At 44.0% G+C, this 15399-nt stretch overlaps 1 protein-coding gene across 7 annotated transcripts in view; it reads left to right on the top strand.

Moving 5' to 3' along the window:
• The window catches only part of RGS6 (regulator of G protein signaling 6), a 232494-nt gene that overhangs the window by 193326 nt on the left and 23769 nt on the right, over positions 1–15399 (top strand). For all 7 annotated transcript variants that reach the window (XR_007377783.1, XM_048949076.1, XM_048949078.1 and 4 more), the window contains exon 15: positions 6225–6411. Coding sequence is in view for 6 of the 7 variants with exons in the window: in XM_048949076.1 (XP_048805033.1) it covers positions 6225–6411 (187 nt within the window). In the remaining variant the exon portion in view is untranslated. The remainder of the gene's footprint in view (positions 1–6224; positions 6412–15399) is intronic.

The raw sequence follows: 15399 nt of genomic DNA, 5'->3' as shown, positions 1-15399 counted from the left end.
CATTCTGGCTTCCTTCACTGTGAAGAAGGTGAAACTTGTAGTATGAAACATGATGTAGATATTGATGTAGATACTGTGGCACAATTCTGCTGCTTCAACTACAGCAGGAAAAGGCAGCAGGAGTAAGTTGCCAATTTTGGTGGGCCAGCACTCGGTGGTGGTGGCATCAGGGCAAGCTGATGCCAAAGTCAAAGTCTGAATTGGTGGTATGGTGTCAGTGTGCACTCCTGTGCTCTCTTTGTTGCTATTAGCACAGGAGATGTCCTCTTCCAATAGGTCACAAAGGTATCTGGCAGATGCAGACAAAATGCTCCCAGTTTTACTGTCAGACTCATACCTGCTCAAATGATGAAGAAATCTGCCACCAGCTGAACGTGCAGTTGGTCTGGTTTTGTGCCTTTGCTGGCTATGACAAGCTTTGGTGATGCTCTCAGTTTATACCAGTTCAGAACTTAATTGCACAGTCTTGAAATTTATGTTTTGTTAAACTTCCTTCACTTCAGTGCATTAGTAAAGCATATGAACAATTGCCACTTTATTGCTGTCTGCTAGCTTGTGAAATCTGAAAGTGAAATTTCCCAGAAAGTGACTTTAAATGACATTGGAACTGACTGTCATATTTATCGTATTTGCTTGCCCAGGGAGAAATACAAAAAGCATGGCAGTAGCAAAACAGTGAAAAATCAATGTGCTTTTATGTTAGTGATTTTTAAGAACTTGAAAGTTATTTTTAAGATAAATGGGGAAGTGTTGGTAAATTACATAAATGAACTTGACACTGTATTGCTGAACAGGTATATTGCTGAACAGGTACTGAACTTGTATGTGCTTAATGACTGAACTTATGTATGTTGGTGCTCATTTGCAATTAAATTGTAGTGATGAAGTGCAAAATTAATATACTATATTGAAATGCTCCTCAAATGGGTTTCCTGAAATATATTTGGGGTTGCACTAATGAAATCTAGCAGGTTTTACCACTAGTGGATGTCCCCCAGGTGCATCCTATTCAAACAGATAGTGAAATTTTCATTATTACAAAGCAAGCATTTACCTTTCTCAGTCAATCAGAGGTGCTCCTCCTGCGGATATGCATTCTTGCTGGTTATGAGAAACCCTGTAGCCATGGGAAGTTGCAAATTAGTGGCTGTGATAGAGAGGTTAAATCCCACATCCTTTCTGGAAGACTCTGGTATCATCATTAGTTAATATTATATCATTACTTTCATTCTTATGGTGTCATTATCATGCTACTGGCTAATGTGGCATCATTGTGACCTAATACTGGATCAGTTTGGTAGACCTGCTTGGGGCTGTAAATAATAACCAACAGGACATGAAGGTAGAAGTATTCATAAAGAAAGCTGGGACAGGATGGATTGTTAAATGCTAAGAAGCAAAAGGTGGCTCCCTAAGGTTCAGGTGTGGCAGAGGAAGCTCCTGAATCCTCATTAAGTGTATATGGTAGAAAGGAAATCAACTGCTGGATGCTTAAACATGCAAGCAGGGTTTAAGTTAATGCTCACCATCAAGGCTGGAACCTGTCTCACCTAGGCAGTCAGCTTGATAGCACATGCTTTCTTCTGTCATCCAGTACCAAGGCTCCTTTTAGTGTGAGGGAAGAGCTGAAGAGGAGTCAGTGGATCACCAGAGAAGGATTCATTTCAGCTTTAAGTGAAAACAAATCTAAAAGCAACTAAATTACACCATAAAGCTTTCTCATTTTCCAATATCTATACGCCTGAAACAAATCCAAGTGACAGTGTCTGCATGGTAGGCAGCTATGGATAAGTGAGATGCTTCCCACCCAAACTCTGGGAAGCTGTGAGGAACTTTCTGAGGGTACACCATGTAACCCCTTGGTAGAGAAATTACTTTTGCAGGTGTCTGTTAAAGCCCCTCCTCCTAGTAATGGTCTGGAGACACAGGAATTGTCACAGCAGGGACGTGTTCTACCTTGGGAGCATCAGGTGAATCTTTGTTAATGTTGGCAGTAGTCTGGCAGGCCACCATGCTATCCTGAGGACAGATCTGTGAAAGTGACCGCTGGAAAATCTAGAAATTCCTGGTGGTGCTAGAAAGGAACTTCCATTATGTGTGCTCTGACTGTAATCCAGCAGTATATCAAAGGGGCTAAATTCTGCCCCTGACCAAAATCCCAGGCTGGATGGCAGTGAGGCATTTCCATATCTTCCTAACAAAAAAAAAGAAATCAGTGCTGCTGAGGGTCTCGAGAGAGGCGCTGCCTGAGACAGAAGCAGATCAGCCTCCATCACCTCCCAGATCTCCTTCCAACTGTGTTTCTGTGTTCTAATATACTTGCAGGATCATGTCCACCAGTCTCCTGGGCTTGGCTGAGCCCTGTAACTTATTTATTTACTGTCTGTCCATTATTTATGTGAGAGCAGGAAAGCCAGGTAGGTGGGTATTTTTCTCTTTTTTTTTTAACTCTTTTTCTTGCTCTCTTCTGTCTCTTTTGCTGTCTTTCATCTACCTCTTGTTTTGCCTCCGTTGATTTTAGAAATACCCAAAATACAGCAATGACAAAACTTCAATTAAAAAAAAAAAAAAAAAAAAAAGAGCCCACAGAGAGTTGTATATATTTTTCATGTCCTGCAAATCTCGTGAGACACCTCAAGATAGCTGAGATGTTCATCTAACCAGTAGATTGATTTTTTTCCTAACTTCAAAGGGCATCAGCTGGAAGGAGAAAGCTAGGTGGGAATGTGGGACATGCTAATTTTACCCAATGGGAAAGAAGACTGCACACCTGTTTATGGGTCTAAGTAGGGAACACTTGACACTTTATAGGAATGTGCTGTGGAGCTTGCAATATAGCAGCATGGGCGTTTTGTGTGCTATTGTGAACACATGTTGTAAATGGATCTGGAAAATAATTTTATCTGCAGAAAGCGTTTCTATCTTACGTGACGCCTAATGGCCAAAACATGTTGCCAAATTTTTTTTTTTCCTTTAAATTTCATCAGGAAATGAAATTTTGGGACGTTACAGAAAGCAGACCTATTAAGCAAAAAATACTTAAGCCAGTACTGCTCCAAAGCAAAACCATTCACACGAAGTTGTTAACTGTTCTGGAGGCTGTCCCCGGGCCCTGCCTGCAGCCATTCCCAGCAGCCCCAGGTGCCACAGGTGATGCGGGTGCCCTGGCGCTGGTGCCCCAGGCGCAAGGATCGATCCCTGCTGGCCACCAGGCGGCACGGGTGCTCCACAGCCGAGGGAAAGCAGCATGGCATGAAAAGATTTTCTTCTGCCTTTGCCTGCGAATCACACATACTCATCCAGGAGACCTGAGCCTGGTGGCTGCATCTCTCCGCTCCAGCTGTCGCTTGTGAGCAGAGCTGCTTCTTGAGCTCTGTGTAGCTTTATTCACTTCTTTGGCAGGCAGCCGGATGCACACTGGGTGCTGCTTAACCGCAGAGAGTCACATCCTGTCCAAGAGAAGTAAGAGATGGCAGTGTGAGGACCTCTCTGCTCAGAAGTGGGGTGCCCAGCCTTGGGGGGGAGGAGGAGGGAGGACAGAGCAGGGGAGGCAGCAGGGCAGTGGGCGTGTTGTTCCCATTCCTGCTGCTCAGCACTGGCTAGGAATGCTGCAGCAGTGAAGGAGCAGAGCTGTGCTTGCCCCTAGCGCGTGGCCTCGCTGAGCCACCAGTCCCAGCATGTCTCTGTGAGGGCGGCTTTCTGCTGGCCTCAGCCACCTCATGCTTACTGCAGCCATAAAGCTATGCAGGAGTGTGAACACCCCCCACCCCCATCTGTGATGATGCGTGCTTATTTTGTACCTTCACTTACCCTCCCAGCTGTGCTGTTAAATTGATGGTTTTATCTTGTTGAAAGGAAATGAGAGCAAGGCTGTCTGGTGAAAGATGCAAGGTGGGCTGTGAAGCAAGAAGAGAGGAACATGGTCATGTTTCAAACCAAGAGTCACTCCAGAACTTTGCTGCCAACCAGGGGTGTCACATCCTGCCCTGGGATGATGTTACAGCACCATCTTCATGCTGACAGTCTCTCCTCTAATCATCTGTATTTTGTGTCTGATTCAATTTTGAAATTCATTTTTGTGTTGCACCATATCTCAGGAGCAGCCCCAGGGCTTCCCAGCAGCGTTTTTGCTGAGGGCATCTGCAAGCTGCCCGCAGCACCCTATAGGGGCAGAGCAGGCATCTGGAGCTCCAGGAGCTCCCTGTGCCATGAGGAGTCTGCATGGGATAAAGCACCATTACAGGATATCTCCCACGAGTGACAGCAAGTTAATTACATGCTGGATGAGACTAGAATGCTTTATGTCTCTGACACTAGTTTAGGACACCGTATTATCAGCCTTCTCCAGATCTAACATTCTGTTTTGTAAAGGGCAGAGAACCTGCAATCAGGGCTGCCTCCCCCCCAGTGTAAGCAGTTCTGTGCTGCTCCTGCTCTCCTTGGGGCACTGCTGGGGACAACATGGGTGGACATTTCCCTCTTGCCCCACACAAGGTGACTGCCATGGGTCAGCTCCCGGGGGAAGGAGGAGGGAATGCAGGATCTCCTACTGGCTGTTCATAGGCCTGGGACCAGCTTGTGCTCCAGCATTTGCAGGACTGACTCAGGGAGTGTGTTTGCTCAAGAGCTATAAAATTCAAGGTAGCCTTTGTGTGTCTTCACCCTTCCTGAGCAGAAGGCTCTGCTGCTGCCTTATAAGTGTTCTAGAAATGCCATATGAAGCCCAACTTATGCGCTGAATTAAGGATGGGTTCTCATAGCAGATAATTTGCCTGGGAGTCATGGCTGTGGGGCTGGGTACCTCTCTTTGATGTTCTGTGACTTTCAGATATGAGCTCAAATGAACTACTTTGAAATTTCCACCAAGGCAAAAACCCCCTTTGCCTTGAAGAGGCCATTCTGCCTTGGGCATGAATTCGCAGTTGCTTGCAGTAGGAAGAGCTTGTTCTTGTTAGCGTCAGGTTCGTTTGGTTGGGTGGTTTTCAGACTGAGCCAAATGATTATTAGAATGGATGGTGCTCCTGTGCTGGCAAACTGTCACTTCACACTGTGCCTGCTCCCAGCCCAGCTCCCAGGTTCTCAGGACAGAACATTTCCTGTCTAGGCAAGTATTCATCTTAAAATGTCCCAGCTACTCTGGGTTGATTAGCATCTTTCTTCTTCATGCCTTTTCTGCACTTGCAAGTTACCATCACGTTTGCAATTTAAAATTTTCAATTATTTTTTCCCAAACAGGCCCTTTTCCTCTACTGCAAGTATAGGACAAGACTAAATGGATTGGCAGCCTCCTTTGAGGATGATCCCCTCTTGTTTCTGTGGCAGCACCCGGAAACCCTGCTGATAGCTAGCCCAGGGGCCAAAGCAGTGCAGGAGTCACAGAGACTGCTGGCTTCTCCATCCTCCCTTGTTGCCCGCAGGGTTTTGCTTTAGAATAGACTGCCTCATCTTCCTCCCAACATGAGGGAGCTTTTGCTTTAGTGCTAATAGGCAAGGCACCAATTAATAATTTGAGATGGGAAATGAGTCTTTCAGATAAAGTTCAATTCATTTATTTGGTAGTCTTCCATAATTAAAAGCGAGGGACACATGATTTTCAGTATTGTGCAAGCTCTTTCAGCTGCCCTGACCAAGCACTGACCTTGGCTCTCCCTGCAGAGCACAATGGCATGGGCATAACTGGGTTCTGTATTCATCCCTTCTCATGGCATCCGTCTGAATAATGGTCAGTTTGCAAGTCTCAAAAATAAAAAGAAAAAAAGAAAAGACTTTTCTAAATGCCGATGCCACAACTTCACCATGGAAATGATATGAATATTAAGTTTGTTGTTCTGCATTTTGCATCTTCTACAGACAACAGATCCTGCAGGCAGAAATTACCAGCAGATTGCAGCGGGTGGTGGAAGGCAGTTCGTGTTCCTCTTCCAGCTGCATGGGCTCTTGAGGTTTCCTGCTTGCTTGCCTAATGTCACACGTCTGCTGAGATGGTTTGAATAAGGATGTTTCACTTCTTAAAGTCGCTTTTCTGATCTTAACCACATTGTAATGGTTTAGTGTAAAGTATATCACACCTTCCCCCAAAGTCATGCTAAATGGAGAGCCTTCTGCAAATTCAGCTGCCATTTGGGACTCTTCCCAGGCTTATCAACAAAATCTTATCTAAAGATAAAATCTTATCTCCTCTTATCTTAATAAGTCTCTCCCATTTTTATTTTTGCCCACTACAGATTTTGGTTGGCTGTCCAAGATCTCAAAAAACAACCTCTACAGGACGTGACCACCAGAGTGGAGGAAATCTGGCAAGAGTTTCTAGCTCCTGGGGCCCAGAGTGCTATCAACCTGGATTCCCACAGCTATGAGAAAACAAGCCAAAACGTCAAAGACCCAGGGAGATACACATATGAAGATGCACAGGTTTGTTTTTGATTTTATGGAACTACTGCTAATAAAACTTTCAGTTTTACCATGATATTCTACTATCACATTGTCACTGCTCACTTGTAAGAAAAAGGAGAGAGGCACGGTTGGAAGTGACTTTGAGGGTATCTATTCAAGCTGGGCAAATGATATTTTCTTTGAATCTATCAGCTATTACAGGCTAATGCTACTCTGGGAACAAATGTTCTGAAATTTACAAGTCTGCAAGGCACAGCAAGCTGTAGCCAAGTCTCAGAGAAAGCAAAGATGAAAGAGTGCCATAAAGTTCAGTTGGGCTCTCTGTACCCCCTGTCAACAGTCTGTCACATTTTCAGAATGGCTGATATCCTATAAAAATTCTTATTAATACACTTGCTCTATCATTTATTCATTTATAGCTAATTACATCTTCCCAACCAAACCCCAAACACAGCATCTCCTCAAACACAACTAGAAACCTGTCTCGCAGACAGTGCCTTAGGATAACGTTAGGACAGTAAGCAATGCAGTGAGCATAATCCTTCCCTCCTAGGGGCCCTGTATTTATCAGGGAAATTTTACTGATAAACTATATACAGAAAATGCCTTTAGGAAAATAGATAATCTGTGAAAAACCATTGCGAGCTAGGATAAAACAGCATAACCTTCTGAAAAAGTGAAAATGTCATTTTATAAAGGCTGAAAAAGGAAAAAGGAAGAATGAATCTTTTTGCAAATATTAACAGGGACACAATTAAAATATATTCTCCTTAAAATCATTTTTATCAAGAGCGTGTAGTAAAATCAACAACAAATGAAAAGAACCCTTGTTCTTGTATTTTCTTTAAATTGGCGTTCAAGGGCAGTTCTTCAAAATACTCTGCTAACAAAATATTTTCATCTCAGGGGAGATGTTGAGGACCACTTATACAAGGTTAGGCAATGAATTTTTCAAACCAGCATCAAATACTGTATTTTCCTGAATGCAATCCTGCTCCTTAGGGCCCACGTAGAAGGAATGTACGCAAAGTCTTAAGGCAATCCCCTGTGAATATCAGACAACATAAATGTTCTTTTTAAATCTGAGAAACAGTGCAGTATAAAGACATTCTAGCTAAAATGTATTTTATTTTGCTTTGCAGTTGTAGTGAACTAGAACTTCTGCAAATTTACATTGCCTGGAAAAAAATAAAAAGATGATGGTAAAATGCTGGCTAAAGAAGATAGGTGAAAAATGGAGGAATTAATTCAATTGATAAGTAGAACAACAGAGAATAAGATGGATGTTTAGGCAATGAGAATTTAATCAGAAGAAGACACTGAGGATTTAGGTTTGAACCGATCAGTTTACAGTGTAATTGCCATTCAAAGGGTAGTTGATGAAATCAGGCCAGAGCTCTTGCAGTTAGACTGTAATTTTAGCTCCTTGGGTTAATTTTATTTCAGAGAATTTTTATGTTACTGCTGTCCTCAACTCATCTCTTTTGGTTCACTGAAACAGAAATACAAGGCAGAGGTAGGCTTTCAGGCCCAGCTATGGTCATCTTAGAGAAAGAGTCTGCCACAGTAGTGATGGGGAACCCCATCACCTTCTTGTGCATTGTGGTGGGCTCTGGTAGCTCTGCAAAGGCCAAGCTAGCTGTTTCTGACTGCCTGAACAGAGAGCTAAGAAGCAGAGATAAACCAGACATTGCCAGCATGCCTAGTGCCCCTTTGGAAGCTGGCATAACATTGGCTGATACTGCCTCACTTGGAGAGGGACCACTCCTGCTCACACCTCCACTTCATGGCAGCCCACATAGGTGCCCCTGAGTCTCTCAGGTACCCTCCTGGTATCTCCGGCCATCAGCATTGCTGTTGCATCGCCTACTACACATTGCCGCCTTGGGGACTCGGTTGTCTCACAGACCTGCAGCAGGCAATAGCCCAGCTGCCTTATCTTGGCATGCTGGCACCAGGAGGTTGAGCTCACACACATCCCACATTCCTAGAGATTCAACCAGACGCAAGTAGTCAAAACAGTCCACTGTGGGAGAGGAAATACAAGTGTTGTCCTGTCCTGTGTAGGCTTAGCATGGAGGAAAATAACTTAAATGTCCTTGTGAATAAGGGACAAGAAAATAATTACTTTACTGAACAGGACATTCTTTGAATGCCTGCAATGCAGGGACACTAAGACTATGAGGAAAGAAAAGGGTTGGCTGGACTGAGAAAAGGAAATTGCAGCTTCTGAGGTGGAAAATATGACAAAGTGATGTTGCACTTTAGCCCGTGGGCAGACCTGGGAGACCCCCAGAATGTCAATTGTGTATAAAAAGCATTGAAAAGTAAAGCATTGGGAGGGAGAAGGTGCAGCAGAGCCCAGTGCACATCAGGCTAGTGACTGCCTGATAGCTGTGAGCTGATAACAAAGCATCATCTTTTATCAGGTGTTTAGCAGTCTACAGGGATGTGGTGCTTTGTGTAACCTTGGCTTCCAGCCCCAGAGAGCTCTCCCAGATGCTGTACAACCATCAAGGCCAACACAGAAGGCAGTAGAGATAAATCTGGTCAGACAACTAGAAGAAAACAGGGAGAAAGAGGGCTCCTGACAAACATGCCTCTCATTTGAAACCTCTGCATCCCAAGGCCATTCAATGTATGAAGACAAATGGTCTCTGCATTCAAAAAAAACGATACTGAAAATCTTAGCTCTAAGTATCTTCAAAGAGCTCATAATCTAACCTGACTTTGGGTGTTTACTACTGATGATAGAACTCACTCGTGCAGGACCTTCTGTTGATTTGGTGCTGGACTCCTCCAGAGGAGAGCCTACCAACAGAGCTGATTATTTTCTGCTCTTAAACAACTGTCCACTGAGTAAAACATTACAATTATTGAACCATTTTCACTTGGGAGTGAAGCAGCTTTTAATACATGGGGCACCATAAGGAAAGGTCAGTTCATTTAAACAGCGAACTACTTAGTGGGATCGGTGCTCCCACTGGAGTTATCAGCATCACAGAACAACCCCTTTGGGGCCCTGCAATATGGGGCAGGCACAGCCAGCTTTGGAGAGTAGTCATTGGTCCTTCCAAATGGCCTCTTTTGGCTGATGAAGCTGCTGACAGCCAAAATAATTTGTCTAACATGAGAACTCAAAAGTTGTGAGTATGACAATTATGGCTACTCTGCACAACGCATATTTTTAGCAGTTTTTCCTTCACGTCAAGCATCACCTCCCCTCTCTAGAGATGTCTTTCTATCTCAGAAAGTCTTTAACCCCTGCCCCAGTCCCATCAATCCCATAGACCTTGGCATTGTGAGCTAGTACTGTAAGGATGTATTGTGTTGCCCAATATTGATGTTTGTTTATAGGGGCATTTGTTGGTAAGCTTCAGAGCCAGGCATACTAGGGTAAGGTGAGCCATGTAGTTGTCTTTGCTATTACTTTTCTGCTTGCTTTGTTTATTTTTCTTCTTCTATAAATGAAGTAGAATTTTAGAATGACGTTCCTTTACCTGAACTAATTAGCTGTTGTTTTTTCTGTGAAGATGATTCAGGGAAATTCAGTTCTAATCTGGGTTCTGTTAGGGATTTTGACTGTACTACACAGATCCTTAGCTAATTCTTGAGCAGATTAGACCACAGTGCTGAACCCTGTGCTGTTCAAACCAGAAATGTACCTGGCCCAGACTTGGGCCCAGTTCATGCTTTCCTCTGCTGGTGCTGGTAACAGACAGCTGAGCCATTGCAGGATTTGTCAGTGGTCAGTCCTTAGTTTTCATTCTGGTGCCACCGAGAAGCTGTGAGTGTTGACATAAGGTGATGGGACCGTACTGAATTTAAAAAAAAAACTCCGTGTGAGAGAAAGGATCTCTTGGAAATGGAATGTCATTTTCTACCAAGAAGGGAAAATAAGGGGTGACCTTTCTTTTACTGACTTTGTTTTTTCAAGCATGCAGAGGATGTGAAAGCAAGCATATAAAGCAGCATATTCATGGTGCCTATTCACCAAGCATACAGAACTCCTTTTGTAGATGTTGAGCTAAATCACAGCACGGAAGGAAAACATGAAAATAATCGTTCGTTGTACGCATCTGGATCACCTCTCATGTAAGAACTCGAGGAAAGCTTAGTGTTATTTTCTTTATGTTTCACCTACTCACCCCAGTTACCTGTATGTCTGTCAAGGATAGTAACTTGGGATAGAAAACCAAGCAGTTCTGGTTGGCAGTATGGGCAGTCAGAAGAGGACATGGAGCAGACCCAGGCACCCTGCCTTGAAGGGTGGCTCGAGAGGCCCCTAATGCTCAGCTCACACTATGAGGATTTGAAAGCACTGCTTTGTGGTATGTACAAAACATGTGCGTGCACATACACACACAGTGCCCAGTCCTCTTGCAGGCCTTTGGCACCCTGATGTTGTCTATGAAAAGTAGAAACTTCACAAGAATTTGGCCTTTATTTTCTTCTCCCCTTTTGGCTCTGATTGTCGTGCTTTGTCTGACTGTCGTGCCTTGTCGTGCTCTCCAGTAGATGCAGCCTTCACCAGAAATCTCACTGTTGCTGTATTTGTTACACGTACAAACAAAAATGCAAGTTCCTTCCCTGTGGATTTCCCAGAACAGCTTACATCTAAACTGAATCTAAAACCAAGAATCCCGCAAATGCACCCAGAAGAGCAATTAGATGCCTGCAACAAAAACAGGAAAGTGATCGTGGAGGGTTATGCTGGTGTGTCTGATGCTGCACAAAGCAGGAAATGAAAGACTTGAAGCAGAGGTCAAAGTAAGAGCAGATAGTAAGATAGTAAGTGTTACAACTTTCCTGAGACTTTATCCTAAATGTATGTACATGCTACACATCTGAAAGTACTTTTTTTTTTTTTTTTTTTTTTTTTTTAATCTTTGGCTTTTTAATTTGTGCTTTAATAGTCATGTTCTATGACAGAATGTCTGAACAAGCAACTTCTGTCTTTACCAGACATTTGTCTTTACCATCTCCTAACTCTAAAAAATACCTTTCAATGGATGGCATGGGAAAGCCTCTGGCTTGCTTAAAAATTGAATTTAACACTCAGGCTGGTTCTCTGGGACCCCTGTGCCAGTGCTGTGCATCTGGGTTGCAAGAAACAACAATTTCTTGCAAAGCAGGAGCCTTTCCTGCTCGTGTGAAAGTCAGGGCATACTTGACACTATTCTGTTTCTCCCAGGCAGTGAGCAAAAATGCTTGCAAATGCATCCCTCTCCTCCTGAGCAGCCAGGACTCCGTAAGTCCACCTCTTGTGGACAATGGATGAGCAGTCTTAAAGATAAGTCATTTCCACACCTGCCTAACCCACATACTGCAGGAACACTGCAGCCTAATTGTTCTAAGGCTTGCTATTTCTTGAAGAGTTCATCTTTCTAATTAAAAATAATAACAATCTGTTGGGAGATTTATCAGCAATGCAGACCACAGCAGGTATGAATGTTGTTCTTGTGCTGTCTGAATTGCATTAATCTGCAAACAGATATAAGTTTTTGATAAGTATTTGTAGCATGGACTTGAAGAGTTTGAGCTTGGTCACTTAAAGGCTTGCCCAAGGGGACATAGAAGTGCAGCCAAAATGCTTACGAGACCTGGAAGGCAGTTTTTGTATCCAGGATGTATTCCCTGTGTCAGCATCCAAGCAAGATCAGTCCTACCTACCTCAGCATCACCACCTTTACTCAGAAGCTGGATGCTGCTTGCTTCTATATGGCTGCGTCCTGCTGTCACTGTCCCCTAGGGGACATAGATTGCCCCAGTTTAATTTCTGCTGTGGCAAGGATGCTGCATGTTCCTTCCAAGAGTGGAACTCAGCTTTTTGGCAGGATTTTCCCTAGAAAATGAAGAAAGAAAAAGCTACAGGCAGCCTTGCAAAGATCTTGGTCAAAAAGTTGAGTAGTTTTGTCTCATGGCTGTACTGCAGCATGTAGAAGAAGCACAAAAAGCCATATTTGTTGCTGTGTCTCCTAGGTACTGTACTGTTTGGAGAAGAGATACCAGTCTTCCAAATGTTGCATGAGATTGTCCCCCTCCTCCCAGGCAAAACCTGTTCACTTGGGCTTTTTGCCAGTAGCCAGGATTTGGCCCACATTGTGGGAATCAGCCTCTTAACCACGATCATTGTTTCAAAACCTAAAGCTGCTCACACAGTGTTAGACTCCCAGCAGCCCATTCTGGTCTCCCTGGATAGCCCTTGCTATATTTAGGACTAAATCCTCCTGCAGTACCAAGCTGACCCCTAAACTGCACGGTGCTTGGCAGGGCTCTGCCTTCTGCAGTGCGTCTGCCCCAGCCCCAGCAACCCTTCTGTACCTCTGAAGGTATGAGGCAAACCAGTTGTCTCATCCATTTACAGAGGAGCCGGGGCTAAATTGATGTGTTACTTTTATCAATGCACTTTCTCACAAAAGATTTACATTAGGCTTCTAACTTTGTATCTACAGGGCTAAACAAAGGATTTCTGTGTATTACTCAAAATGAGCTCTCATTGCTTACAGTGATTTCTCCTGCTAATGCTCTTTTACGCCGCTGTGCCTGGTGTACTTTCATTTGGGGTCTGAAAAGAGGTTTTATGCTTTTTAGATTAGCAAGGAGGTTAGTCTATGTTATAGTATAATTATTCATCTTTTTTTTCTGAAGTAGTAAAAACAACTTGGTTGAGTGTGAAGAAAATACACCAGATAAACTGTGGGTGTAAATTATTTTGTCACTTAAATAACTTCAGAGAGGCCAAAAAGATATTGCTCAAATTTTCCAGAGCAATTCATACTCAGGCCAAGACCCTTAAGTGTCACTTACCAACCTGAAACATTTATTTTCTAAACTATCAATCAGGCAAGCGTAGCACTCTAGCAGCAGCTGGGTGGCAGTGCCGCTGGGCAGCACTGGTTAATGTGGGCTGGTTGATCAAAAAGGCAGCACACTGTCATTGGGAATGACACAGTGCTATGTGCAGGGACTTGAATGAGCAGGGATTTGGAGACGTGAAAGAGAATTGGGTTGAAAACCCCATGTTTCCCCTCCTCCTTCCCACACTGATGTTATCAGTTGGGCTCATTGAGGGGTGAAGGTCTTTTGCATGCCTCATCTTCACTATGTCTGCCAGCAGATGCTATGGCTTCCTGTGCCCAATTCAAGGTGCAGCAGTTGCTCGTTGCATGCTCAGAATGCATCATCCTGTTTTCTCCTTCCTCTACCCTCTTTGTGCAGTTGGGGACATCTCTTGGGGATGCAGACCCCTGACAGGGCCTCAGCTGGCCTCTGTCATCCCTTCCAGTGAAGGCCACGAGGCATTCAATAAGGCTCTGCTCTCTCATGCGTGAATCTGCAGAACAGTCTCCCCCATTGCAAAGGTAGAACATTCGTGATGGTTTGCTGTTGTTTATTTAGTTGTTTTCTCTGCTGCTTTATATTGCTTTGGGGCTTGTGTTCAAATGGATTTGTCTGACATGCTGCACATATCCCTTGAGCTGGCTCCAGGGGCAGCTGCTGCGTTCGCCTGCTTGCAGCATAAAAAGGTGTCTGTAAATGCCTTATTATAATGCCAGGTCTTGATGGCAGGGTGAAGGGCTGCAAGTGGGATAGCTACAGCAAGCGGCTCCCAACCTGTTTGTGAATGGCAAAGTGGAGCACTGAGGCTCAGGTGACTCTCAACAGCTGTCTGGCTATCCAGTGTCTATATGATGTAAAAACCCAGTATGGGCTACAAGTATGCTTAGTGGGAAGCCTGGGCTTGAGGCGAGCAAAGAATCAGATTTTTCCCCCTCATCCTCCTCACCACCCAAGTGTACAACTGTGCTCAGGCACAAGCAGAGAAAACTTTCCCTCAGCAAGTTAAATTTTAAGGGCTCACTGGAATCAACCTGGTATTCAGAGGTCATGAGAAAATTGTGCTTGGCCTTCACAACTGCAAAACCTGCTTCAGACCTGTCACAAAATATCACAATGGCTAAGAGGTGAGACTAGCAATGGCTGTGTTTAACTACCTACACGGCTATTTTATCACATGCATATTTCAGAGAAAAGAACCAAGATATTCTGCTGAAAATAAATGTTCTCAACAGATAACAGGCTTCCAGAGGCCTACCAGGTGCTCTGTGCAAGCAAGTTTGCTTTGTTATTTTTCTGTCATTTGGTTTTTTCCCACATACTTCCCAAGGTCCTGCTCAGCTGCTACGCACTCTCCTCAGGGTCGCTGTGCTTTGCCTGTGGGGGAAGAGGGCCCCGGTCACGTTGCAGCACGTTGGTTTGAAGCAAGGGCAGCTTTGAGGTGTTTCTGCTATCTCAGCCACCTCCCACATTCCCGTCTGGATTGCACTTTCTTCTATTTTTTTCCCATTCCCCTTTTGTCAAGAAAATTTACAGAGCTTGTCTTTCATCTCCTTCCAGAGATAGGGCTTGTAAATGGAAACAAGCCAAAAGATGCTGGAGCTTATCAGCATTTATTTCCCTACACTTCTGCTGAAGCTGAGGTTACATGTAACACCATAGAAGAGGAATTTTCTGTGGTTTACGTGTCTGGTTCCTTTGTTCACTAATTCACAGAAGTGAGAACCTTTTACCCTTTGAAATTTACTGCTTGTCATGCAATGGTAGTAGCAAGAGGGATGGCGTCTTGGCTCAGGACTGCAGGAGCACAACTGAGGATGGTCAGCAGTAAGCCCACTCTGTTTGCAGGAGTCCTGTGAGGGAATTGTTAAAAATCAGACAAATAGTGAATTTGCTTTGTGTAATCAGGGAGTCAGTAATAATGAGCTCATTCCATTGCAAAAAGCAAGTTTATAAAATGCAAAGTTCTCTTAGTATGAGGATAAGAGGGCTTGAATTTATTGCCAGCAGCCTCAGGTATGTCCTGGAACATGTGTAAGTGTCAGGTGCACCACTGAAGATGCTGGCTGCAGTCTTTGGTGAAGTTATGCTCCCTCTCTACCACGTGTTAAGGAATGAAAGCAGCTGCTCAGTAAATTAGAAAGTGAGAGACCAGCGGGTTGCAAT

This window comes from Lagopus muta, chromosome 6, assembly GCF_023343835.1.
Source record: "Lagopus muta isolate bLagMut1 chromosome 6, bLagMut1 primary, whole genome shotgun sequence".
Lineage (NCBI taxonomy): Eukaryota > Metazoa > Chordata > Aves > Galliformes > Phasianidae > Lagopus > Lagopus muta.
Note: the sequence above shows the minus strand (reverse complement) of the source record. Positions and strands in the feature narration are given on the sequence as shown.